Here is a 12,095-nt window from a genome sequence, read left to right as displayed (position 1 = left end):
AAATTCATTCCATTTGAAATGAACATCACCAGCGCATCTCCCTTTCAGAAGTAGATCTACATTTTATGTGGCACCCTCCAACTGCAGCTTCGGGTAGAGAGCCTCATTGTAGATAACCTCCATTTCCCTTTGACCGTCTCTCTCTCTCCTCAGTCTCCAATGAGTCTTTCAGCCACATAAACACAATGGCGGCAAGAGCAGGTCAGAGACTAGGAATGCAGCGGTGAGTTAGCCACCTCTTGACTCCCCAAAGCCTATCCACCGTCTACAAGGCACAAGTCAGGAGTGTGATGGAATAGTCCCCACTTGCCAGTATGGGTGTAGCTCCAACAACACTCAAGAAGCTTGACACCATCCAGGACAAAGCACCCTGCTAGATTGGCACCTCATCCATAAATATTCACTCCCTCACCCCCGATGAACAGTAGCAGCAGTGTGTACTATCTACAAGATGCACTGCAGCAAGTTTAAGAGCCGTGGGGTTATGCTGCAACTGTACAGGACCTTGGTGAGACCACATTTGGAATATTGTGTGCAGTTCTGGTCACCTCACTATAAGAAGGATGTGGGAGCACTGGAAAGAGTGCAGAGGAGATTTACCAGGATGCTGCCTGGTTTGGAGGGTAGGCCTTATGAGGAAAGGTTGAGGGAGCTAGGGCTGTTCTCTCTGGAGCGGAGGAGGCTGAGGGGAGACTTAATAGAGGTTTATAAAATGATGAAGGGGATAGATAGAGTGAACGTTCAAAGACTATTTCCTCGGGTGGATGGAGCTATTACAAGGGGGCATAACTATAGGGTTCGTGGTGGGAGATATAGGAAAAATGTCAGAGGTAGGTTCTTTACGCAGAGAGTGGTTGGGGTGTGGAATGGACTGCCTGCAGCGATAGTGGAGTCAGACACTTTAGGAACATTTAAGCGGTTATTGGATAGGCACATGGAGCACACCAGGATGATAGGGAGTGGGATAGCTTGATCTTAGTTTCAGATAAAGCTCGGCACAACATCGTGGGCCGAAGGGCCTGTTCTGTGCTGTACTGTTCTATCTATCTATCTATAACTCGCCAAGTCTCCTTCGAGGCCACCTTCCAAACCTGCGACCTCTAGAAGGACAAGGGCAGCAGATACATGGGAACACCACCACCTGCAAGTTCTCCTCCAAACCACTCTCCATCCTGATGTGGAAATATATCGCCGTTCCTTTGCAGTCGCTGGGTCAAAATCCTGGAACTGCCTCCCGAACAGCAATGTACCTCCATCACAGAGACGGCAGCGGTTCAAGAAGGCAGCTCACCACCACCTTCTCAAGAGCAACGAGGGATGGGCAATAAATGCTGGCCTAGCCAGTGACGCCCATGTCCCAGGAACAAACAAATAAAAGCTGTTGTTAGTGGTGGATCAATGGAATAAGGACGATTCTGGGTCTGGAGGTGGGGGATACAAAGCCCACTCCAAAATGAGTGATATATAATTGATCGAGTAGCCCACCAGCAGAAGGACCAGATTTTAGATCATTGCTGAAGGAAGCAGAGGGGGAAAATGAGTTTTGTTGTTCGGATCTGGGGTGCACTGCCTGAAAAGGCTGGTGTGGGAGTGTATTCCTGTCTGTGACAAGTTTAATTGTAAGGGAATTGACATGGAGAAACAGCAGATCAAATGGGGAAGGACAGGGGAATGAGGACAGTTAGATCGCTCTTTTCAGAGAGCCAGTACAGGCATGATGGGCCAAATGGCCCCCTCCAGCACTGTTTGTGGAAATCAAGATCATGTGCACCTTATCCACAATGAGTGTGCAAGACATTTGACAGGTGTAGTCTTCCTCAGGTTGGGGTGGGGAGAGATGACCAAGATCTCAGCAAGTTCTTTCAACAATGCCAACAGGCAGCTTTGGAATGTGGCAAATGTTTGCAGTTTCTTTATCAGCCAGTGGCAGGCAGCTGGGGACCACGTACAGCACAATGTTCCCATTCACAATTCCTCTGCTGCTACCAAGCCCGGTCTCCTCACCAACTCAGCTGCCAACCTCTGCTCCGTGGGCTTTATTTTTGTTTCTCTGCGGCTGGTGATTGCGATAAGCAATGGGATCCGCGCCCTGAGCACAAGTGGGCTGTGTGTTCCCGTCTGTGACAACTTCAGTTACACAGCACTGGCTTCCTTCAGCTCCACAAAGTTCATACGGACTGTGTCATAGAATGGGAGGGGTGGGGGTGGAGCTTTAACGTCAAATCATCCCATGGTTCACTCGGCCCTTTCAGCACCGATTCCCAATCTGATTTGTGTTTACTAACTTTCCTCCCCGTGGGACAAATATCAGGGCCCGAGTTGGATAGTGGCTGTCTGGACTGGGCAGTGAGGAGAACATTAGGTGCGACTCCTGGTGTCCCAGCTTCCTTCACCAAAGGTGGCACTCTGTAGCGGGGCACTGCCCACGTACCCACAATGTGGGCACCTCAGATGTGGTTAAAACTGGTGCATTCTTCCCCTTTCCTTCCTTGACAGTTGCTGCTGCATTGGGTGTCTGGGGAAGTTCGGGGGCGGGTTGGGTTGGAGTTCGGGTCTCAGAATATTGCTGTACATTTCACAAGTGGTCTGAGATCAGTGAGCACACGAACCACTGTCGGTACCAACAAATTGATTCATTCAATCAGTCACTTTGAGAACAGGCCTCGGATTTGCCCACAATGTCACTGGGGCCACTTCCTTCTTGGGATTTGTGGGGTTCAGAACGGAGGGGTGTGGATGCAATATAGCTGAGAGAACACGGTCATATTGGTACAGAAATGTTCAGAGGGGGAAGGACAAGACAGGCTCGCTGATTGTGCTGAGGTGTTGGAAGGGAGGGGGTTTGTTCCAAGGAGGTCCTCCACTGGGGCAGGGTAATTCTGCATCCCATTCTCCGTACCCTTCCGAAAAGCCTCACGGTGCCCCGCACATGGAGGTCGGGCAACTGACCCGGGATGTTATTGTTAAAGGCACTATGTAAATGTGAGTATTATTAACTTCCTGTTTCAGCGGGTCGGGGGGGGGGGGGGGGGGGGCGGCATGTGGGAGATCAAAGTGGAGAAACCCAATACCTCAGAAAGATTAAATCCATGGCTGCTTTTGCGTCAAGCCACAAACTCTACAGCCCAACCAGTCAACTCCGAGCCTGACATTCGGCCCATCTCTCTGCCGCCCGCCCCCCCTCCCCCTCCGCCTTGTACCCACAATGTAGATCCAATACATTGCAATTATTTGTGGCAACTTTCAAATTCATCACCAGATGCCCTCATGTCTGAACCCCTCCTTAGTGTGGAAAGCCCCAAGCTTGGAAGAAGAAACAATTAATAATATCGATATGTTAATCCCTAAAGGTACATATCCTGGTAACCACCTTTTTTTTCTTTACAAAAACATTTCATGTAAATATATTTATATTTATACATATTTGGATCTATTTACAAAGAGCAGAGCTGTCTTCCGCATTCTGTCATCCAGCGTGAGGTTCTCACTTTTACAAAGCACGGGATTTAATCCATGACTTTGTGTCCATTGGTCCCCTACCAGAGTCCCAGCTCAAAGACACGGGGGAAGGGGGAGCAGACTAGTGACTTTAGTGCAGTCCGGAGTGACTGGAGCTGGGTCAAAATGGAAAAATCCCTCCAAGTCCTTGCTAAAAAGGCATCAGACACCTCCACTCCGTGTGGACATCCTTCCGCCTCCCCCACATTGTCCAATGTATACTTCCTGAAGTTCACTGGTTTGGATGGATCTGTACACGTCAGGCTGCTCTGAAGTCGATCACCTCACATCTTCGGGCAGACTGAGGGTGGGGAAAGGGAGAGGGGGAAAGAGGAGGACAAGGTGGGCAACAGCTTGACAACAACTCACAAAGTCCAGCTCCTTAAGGCTTTCGTATGGCGCCAGCCTTTCTCCGAGAGGTCCAGCAAGGTTCCGATTGATGAGGCCGTGGCAAGGAATGACTGGTGGCTTTTTAAGCAAAAACAATGGATAAGGATCGGTTAAGAACTGTGGGCAGCCTCGGAGGACAATGACCTCGGAAAGTACGCAGGCCACCACAAGTGGCGGTGCAGAGAAAGCAGGTCTGACCCCGTGAATGACATAATGACTTCATGAAGTGACGCCTCAGGGAGTTCTACTGGACTGGAACAAGGGCGTTGACATCTCTCAGTGCTTCCGTCTCAGGCCTCCGTTCATGTGTCCCGGGTACTTGGGAAGGCAGGGTTCCTCGGGCAGAGGGTCGTGGGAGAAGACGGAATCTTCACCGGAAGAACACGTTGAACTTCTGGTATCCGGGAAGCTGGGCGAATACTGATCCAAGGACACGGACAGATCCAGGTAGTCCTGCAAACCCATTAAGATAAAATAAACCATAACCAAAATCTCCAAATAAACACTCTGACTAGCCAGGAACTAAAAGGCTCCACCAGGGCACACATTTGGAAGTCTGAATTGTTGGCTTTTTGATGTGGGCGAGGCTCAGTCAACTCAACTCTGAAGGATTTGTAACCACATCCTCCAGAGTGTGAGAAGGTCTCTCTATAAAAGGCCTTTCTATTTCCTCAGCTATATAATCCATCTACTTAGATTCCTCTGTTTCAGAGGGCTAAAAACATGCCTTTCTACATTCCCCTCCAGAAGCCAAATATTGTGGCAAGAAAGTGCTCAATGGAAACGTTTCTTCGCCCAGTGTCGACGTCACAAGTACATTCGGGTCATGGACAGGAGAATGTTCCCTCAGTAAAACTCCCCAGCTAGCCCCGCACTTCCATTTCCGACAGCTATTGCCCAACAGGCCTCAGGTCACCACGCTAAGAGCTATCAAATCACAAGCTGTCTGCTGGCCTGGACTCCACTCATTTCCAGTCCCAGAAACACTGGAGGGTTTGTGCGTCAGCTCCAGGTACCTGGCCCTGGCTGTTACCCAATGAGCCAGTGAAGTGACCACTGTGGGGAATGGGCGGGGGTGGGGCGGGGAACACCGAATGCTTAGGCTTCACTAACCAGGAATGACCCTTCTGACTGAGGGAACTGAGAGGCCTTGGACAAAGATGGACAGGTTTGGTGGATTGGCCATGCTAAATTGCCCCTTAGTGTCAGGGGGAATTAGCAGGGTGAATACGTGGGGTTACGGGGCTGGGGAGATTGTTGTCGGTGCATGTTCTATGGGCTGAATGGCCTCCTTCTGCACTGTCGGGATTCCATGAATGGCAGAAACCAGTTGCTATCACACTTTCCCCCCCTTGGTCCCCCGCCCAATGACGACACCGTCACCAGCAGGACCTTGTGCAGTGAATGGATGTGAAGTATCACACCTGCCTCCAATGTTTCCTGTGTTAGAATGTAACCGGTGATAACATTGGATCTGTTGTCATGTGACCAATGGTAACAAGCTGTAAGAGTCAGCTGACCCAGTAAACCATGTGACCAATGACAGAATGATGTGATGATCAGCTGACCAGCCGACTCAGAATAAATTAGAACCTGTTGGGAATTGTGGGTAGCTTGGAATGGCCCAGGGTGAAGTTTCTTTAGTAAACCTTTTCTTTGATTTACAAGTAGGAGAACATTTTGTTCCATGTTTATTGTCTGGACTGGAAGAGTTCCTTCTGGATTAACATCCTGAACTGCAGGCTCTCTGGTAAATCAGCACTCGACTGAGTGTATCGTTGGCCAGTCCCCTCAGACTGTTGTTCAGCACAGCCCCACAACTCTCACCTGATTGGAAGTCATTGCTAGGATCCTGTCCAGGTCTTCCACCAGCTGCTTGAAGGTTGGCCGTTGGGATGGCATGACGTGCCAACAGTCTCTCATTGTCATGTACCTGGGCAGGAAGAGGAAGCCAGTTAAATGCAGCATCAACACTGTGAAGCAAGATCCCACACACACACCCGTCCACTACACAATCTGGCCAATACTCAAGCTTTGGAGAGGGAGTGGATTTGTCTAAATGATCACAGCTGGGGTTTCCCTCAAGTGAAGCACTGGCAGCCGAGGCCTTTACACTGGAATCATTTCGGGGAGTGTTACCTTCTGTAACAGGCTGATACGGTGGAGTTTCCTCCAAACCTGGCCATACAGCAGTACAGGATAAAGATTCCCTCAGTCCTCAGAGGTGAAACACTGGGAAAACCCTGACATTTCCCAACTTTAGAGTATTGCTGAAAAAAGATACATCCTGTCAAAACTTTTCACCTTGAACTCATCAGAACAGAGTGGCAAGAATGCCAGATTTCAAAGGGAACAGAAATTTATAGGTGCAATGCCTGGATATGCACTGTTTGCAAAGTTCAGGGCCCTGTGTATGGATGTAGGTAAGTGGGCCACATTGTGAACCTGACTGATGATCTTAAGTTGCTTGTTGGTGCAATTCTTGGCACCAACAAGGTGTGTGGTCTAAAACAAAGAACAGTACAGCACAGCAACAGGCCCTTTGGCCCACTAAGCCTGCGCTGATCACGTTGTTCTACCTAGACCTGTATTCCTCTATACCCCGCCTGTTCATGTGCCTATCCAGTTAAGTCTCAAATGTCGCTAACGTATCTGCCTCAACCACCTCACTTGGCAGTGCATTCCAGGCCCCCACCAACCGCTGTGTAAAAAACTTCCCCCCCGCACATCTCCACTGAACCTTTCCCCCCTTATCTTGAACTTGTGCCCCCTTGTAATTGTCATTTCTGCCCTGGGGAAAAGCTTCCAGCTGTTCACCCTATCCATACCCCTCATAATTTTATAAACTTCTATCAGGTCGCCCCCTCAGCCTCCGTCTTTCCAGGGAGAACAATCCCAGTTTATTCAATCTCTCCTCAGGTCCTTGTGCATGAGATGCAAAAACCCAGTCTGCAGGTGCAACAGGTGATCAAGAAGGCAAATGGGATGTTGGCCTATATCGCAAGGGGGATAGAATATAAAAACAGAGATGTCTTGCTGCATCTGTACAGGGCATTGGTGAGGCCGCAGCTGGAATACTGTGTGCAGTATTGGTCCCCTTATTTGCGGAAGGATATATTGGCCTTGGAGGGAGTGCAGAGAAGGTTCACCAGGTTGATACCAGAGATGAGGGGTGTTGATTATGAGGAGAAACTGAGCAGATTGAGTTTGTATTTGTTGGAATTTAGAAGGCTGAGGGGGGAATCTTATAGAGACCTATAAGATAATGAAGGGGCTGGATAGGGTAGAGATGGAGAGATTCTTTCCACTTAGAAAGGAAACTAGAACTAGAGGGCACAGCCTCAAAATAAAGGGGGGTCAGTTCAGGACAGAGTTGAGGAGGAACTTCTTCTCTCGGAGGGTGGTGAATCTCTGCCTACTGAAGTGGTGGAGGCTACCTCGTTGAATATGTTTAAATCACGGATAGATGGATTCCTGATCGGTAAGGGAATTAGGGGTTATAGGGATCAGGCAGGTAAGTGGAACTGATCCACTTCAGATCAGCCATGATCTTATTGAATGGCGGGGCAGGCTCGAGGGGCTAGATGGCCTACTCCTGCTCCTATTTCTTATGTTCTTATACCCTCCATACCAGGCAACATCCTGGTAAACCTTTTCTGCACTCTCTCCAAAGCCTCCACATCCTTCTGGTAGTGTGGCGACCAGAACTGCTCGCAGTATTCCAAATGTGGCCTAACCAGCATCTTATACAACTGGAACATAATTTGCCAAATTTTATACTCGATGCCCCGATGAAGGCGAGCATGCCACATGCTTTCTTCACCACCTTTTCCACCTGTGCTGCCACTTTTAAGGATCTGTGGGCCTGTGCTCCCAGATCCCTCTGTGTGTCTACGCTCCTGATGATTCTGCAATTTATTTTATAGCTCCCACCCGAATTGGATCCACCAAAATGCGTCACCTCACATTCGTCCAGATTAAATTCCATCTGCCATTTCTCTGCCCAATTTTCCAGCCTATCTATATCCTGCTGTATTCTCTGACAATGTTCATCACTATCCGCAACTCTGCCAATTTTAGTATCATCCACAAACTTGCTAATCAGACCAGCTACGTTTTTTTCCAAGTCATTTGTATATATTACAAACAGCAGAAGTCCCAGCACTGATCCCCACGGAACACCACTAGTTACAGACCTCCATTCAGAAAAACGCCCTTCCACCGCTTCCCTTTGTAGTCTGTGGCCAAGCCAGTTCGAATCCATCGAGCTAGTTCACCCCTGATCCCGTGAGATTTAATCTTTTGCACCGGCCTGCCATGAGGGACCTTGTCAAATACTTTACTAAAGTCCATGTAGACGACATCCACAGCCCTTCCCTCGTCAATCATTTTAGTCACCTCCTCAAAAAACTCAATTAAATTAGTGAGACATGACCTCCCACGTACAAAACCATGCTGTCTGTCGCTAACAAGACTGTGGGATCACATCGAATGTTGGACATGATGCTCTGAAATTTGCAAGCACAGGCTGGTTGAGACAGTAATCGGTCTGTTGTGAAAAGGGACATGATGTTTGTTCTGTTACGTCAGGCCTGATTATTCTTCAGCTGGGGCTCTGTCCTCAGTCTGGTCAGCACACAGCAAACTGCAAGGGGAGGAGGTGTCAATACATTCCGTGTCTGTGCTCTGTACATTCCCAACGGGAATCCCGAGCCTTTCATTCAGGAATAGCATGGTTCCTGCAGTGCCATTCATCACAGCAAGGCACTCATTCAGAATCTCCATGTGACTCTGTATGAATCGGTATATCTGTCTGAGCACATCTGCTCACACACTGAGGGCCTGTCACACTGAGGGAGGTGTTACTCCTCTGACATTTATCTCCAGGCCCTGGGGCCAATTGTTAAAATACCTTGTGACACTGCACAAGAGGAAGAGGGACATTTCCATGGTTAACACTTTCCCCATTGAGCAACAATGGCAAAACTGATGAATTAATCAGTCATCACACTTGTTTTATGTTAAATGACATACACGGGACGCAACTGTACACTGTTCAAAAGGAGCTTAACCTTTGCTGATGGCCTGGGGGTGGCACAGTGGCTGCCACTCCACAACGCCAGGGACCTGGGTTCAATTTCAGCCTTGGCTGTCTGTGTGCAGTCTGCACATTCTCCCCGTGTCTGCATGTGTTTCCTCCGGATGTTCCGGTTTCTTCCCACACTTCAAAGATGTGCGGGTTAGGTGGATTGGCCGTGCTAAATTGCATCTTGGTGTCCAAAGATGTGTAGGTTAGGGAGATTAGCAGAGTAAATGCCTGGGGTTACAGGGACGGGGCAGGAGGGTGGGCCAGGGTAAGATGCTCTGTCGGAGAGTTGACGCAGACTCGATGGGCCGAACGGCCTCCTCGTGCACTGCAGGGATTCTATGATTGAGCATGGTGGCAAGAATAAACCCGTCACTAGCCCGAGAGGAAGGGAGAAGGAGGAGCCATTCCTCCCTGGCTGTCAATGGCCTTTACTCACAGTTCATTGGTGCAGTTTGAGGGCTTGTCCATCCTGTGTCCCTCCTTCAGCAGCTTGAAGAGCTCCTCCACTGGGATGCCAGGGTAGGGGGAACCGCCCAGGGTGAAGATCTCCCACAACAGCACTCCAAAGGACCACCTGAGGAACAACAAGAGTTTCTGGTGAGCGCAGAGACATGCGGACGATCGAAGCAGTCCATGTGACACCCGTGTGGACAGCAAAACAAGGGAGTTGGCAACAAAGAACCATTCAGGGTGGGGTGGACCCTGATAGTGAAGTCAGTTAACAATATCATCTTGTTCAATAAGTGTAGCCCATTGGAGAGTGAGTAACAGACGGATGGAAGACATTTCCTCCCCATAGTGATATCCTTCCCAGCTTTCTCTGGGCCCGGCCATATCATTGGCAATCCAGGGGCTGGCTAAACGGCACAGCTTGTCACACCATAACCTGATAGCTCCCCAGGAACTCCCCCTCTTCCCGGCTTCCCCCTCTTCCCGCTTCCCCCTCCCTTCCCCAGCTATCCCCTCAGCTCCTCCTCCATTGCACTGCAGGCATTTGGGGCGTGGCAGGTTGGGGAACATGGACACAGAGCTGTCTCCCGCTGCAGACGGCCTCCACCAGTCTCAAAGCACCAGCACTCCCCGCTTTTCCCACCAATCCTCTCGCCATTGCCTCTCCAGCTCTCTCTCTTCCTTAGGACACCAAACATTGGTTTTCCAATGCCAGGCTCAGTGATAATTTGTCTCTGATAACACTCCCATGAGGGTCAACGTTTCACTCGGTTAGAATAGAGGTTATAATGGGGAAGCGATAGCCTAATTATCGCCAGACTATTAATCTAAAAACTCAGCGAATGTTCCGGGGACCCGGGTTCGAATCCCACCACGGCAGGTGGTGGAATTTGAATTCAATAAAAAATATCTGGAGAATCTACAGATCACCATGAAACCATTGTCAGAAAAACCCATCTGGGTCACTAATGTCCTTTCAGGAAGGGAATCTGCTGTCCTTACCCGGTCTGGCCTACATGTGACTCCAGAGCCACAGCAATGTGGTTGACTCTCAACTGTCCTCCAAGGGCAACTGGGGATGGGCAATAAATGGTGGCCAACCAGCGACGCCCGTGTCCCACAACTGAATTTAAAATCAATACAGGTTGCTGCTATTTACTTGTGTCGCAGCTGTTGTTTCATACATCCCGTAAATCTGAAGATACAACCTGCTGTGTCGATGAGATGTTCCACTCATACTTACACGTCACTCTGATGTGTGTATATTCGATCAAACAGGGCTTCTGGGGCCATCCACTTCACAGGTAACCGGCCCTGTAAAACCAACCAAAACCAACGAGTTAATGATTCCCTGATTCGAAGCACAAAACACAACAGATGGAGAAACATTGCACAAATGGTCTCTTTCCAATATCACACACTTCAGCAAAAAGGACAATCTTCCATCCGTGTGAGACATCAGCTCTTGCCATGGCCTATCTGTTCGACAACACTCTGTCCCCTAACAACACCTCCACCCAATGGGTTGTGTCTCCATGTATCATGTAGAGTTGCACCCATGGAAGCATGTTGAGGCCAGAGGGATGTCAGAATTGATTGGGTAGAGTTTGCACTTTGGGCACAGTTGATGAACTGTAGTTTGTTTCTGAGCAAATGAATTCATCCTGGGATTGTGGTCAGTTTATTGCACAATATGTTTTTAACTCACCCAAGTTCAACTTGTCCTGAACCCTCGGTGAGATCACATTTGGCTTCCCGAGCATAGTTCCAGTCTCCATAATATAAGCTTTTAAGTTTATTTATTAATGTTATAAGTAGGCTTACATTAACACTGCAATGAAGTTACTCCGGCGCCTTTCAGGTGGGGAGAATTTAGCATGGCTAATATACCCAACCAGTATGTCTTTCAGACTGTGGGAGGAAACCGGAGCACCCGGAGGAAACCCACGCAGACACAGGGAGAACGTGCAGACTCCACACAGACAGTGACCCGAGCCGGGAATCGAACCCAGGTCCCTGGCTCAGTGAGGCAGCAGTGCTAACCACTGTGAAAAGGATATTGTGGAATTGGAGAAGGTGCAGGTTGATGATGCTGGAACTGGGGATACACTTATCTGGAAAAGCTAAACAGATCGGAGCTCCTTCCTTTCTCTCAGAAAGACAAGACTCGGGGTGACCTGGTTTAAGTCTTTTAGATCAAGAAAGGGTTGGATAGGATTGACGTAGCGGGGACTGGGGGCAAAGCCAGATGGAGGGGCCACAATTACAATACAGCCATGAGCCAATCCGATGGGGAATTCAAATTCCTTAACTGGAAAATCTCAACTGAAAGCCTCCAGCTTTGATGGACTGCCGACCAGTGCACCGTCCTCATAAGCCAGAGGTAAGCGTGTTGAGGGTCCGAGCTGGTCAGAGGTCCAGGAGATTCCAACTCGAAGCCCTGTCAGGATTTCCCCACACCAATGGGAAGGACGGCGGGAAGGAGTGGAGGAAGAACGTCAGAAAGGAACTGGGGATCAGAGGTTGGAAACTGCAATCTGAACCCTGCTGATGGGGACTGAAGGAACATTCTCCTCACTCTGGATATCCTCAACCCCCAGGTAGAAAGTCGGAAGAAGAAGGATATTTTTACAAAAATGGCCATTTTGAGGCTCTCCTGGCCCCAGAC

General features: G+C 49.2%; 1 protein-coding gene across 2 annotated transcripts in view; it reads right to left on the bottom strand.

Moving 5' to 3' along the window:
* Positions 1 to 3,383: 3,383 nt before the first annotated feature.
* Positions 3,384 to 12,095, bottom strand: part of LOC144510113 (fibroblast growth factor receptor 1-like) — a 231,494-nt gene continuing 222,782 nt past the window's right edge. For both annotated transcript variants that reach the window (XM_078239392.1, XM_078239393.1), the window contains exons 15-18: positions 10,671 to 10,741; positions 9,414 to 9,551; positions 5,716 to 5,821; positions 3,384 to 4,341 (exon numbers count right to left, since the gene is read on the bottom strand). In XM_078239392.1, the coding sequence (XP_078095518.1) occupies positions 4,165 to 4,341; positions 5,716 to 5,821; positions 9,414 to 9,551; positions 10,671 to 10,741 (492 nt within the window). In that variant the 3' untranslated portion in view covers positions 3,384 to 4,164. The remainder of the gene's footprint in view (positions 4,342 to 5,715; positions 5,822 to 9,413; positions 9,552 to 10,670; positions 10,742 to 12,095) is intronic.

Source organism: Mustelus asterias, chromosome 22 (assembly GCF_964213995.1).
Source record: "Mustelus asterias chromosome 22, sMusAst1.hap1.1, whole genome shotgun sequence".
Taxonomy (NCBI): domain Eukaryota; kingdom Metazoa; phylum Chordata; class Chondrichthyes; order Carcharhiniformes; family Triakidae; genus Mustelus; species Mustelus asterias.
This window is presented reverse-complemented; position numbering and strand designations above follow the sequence as displayed.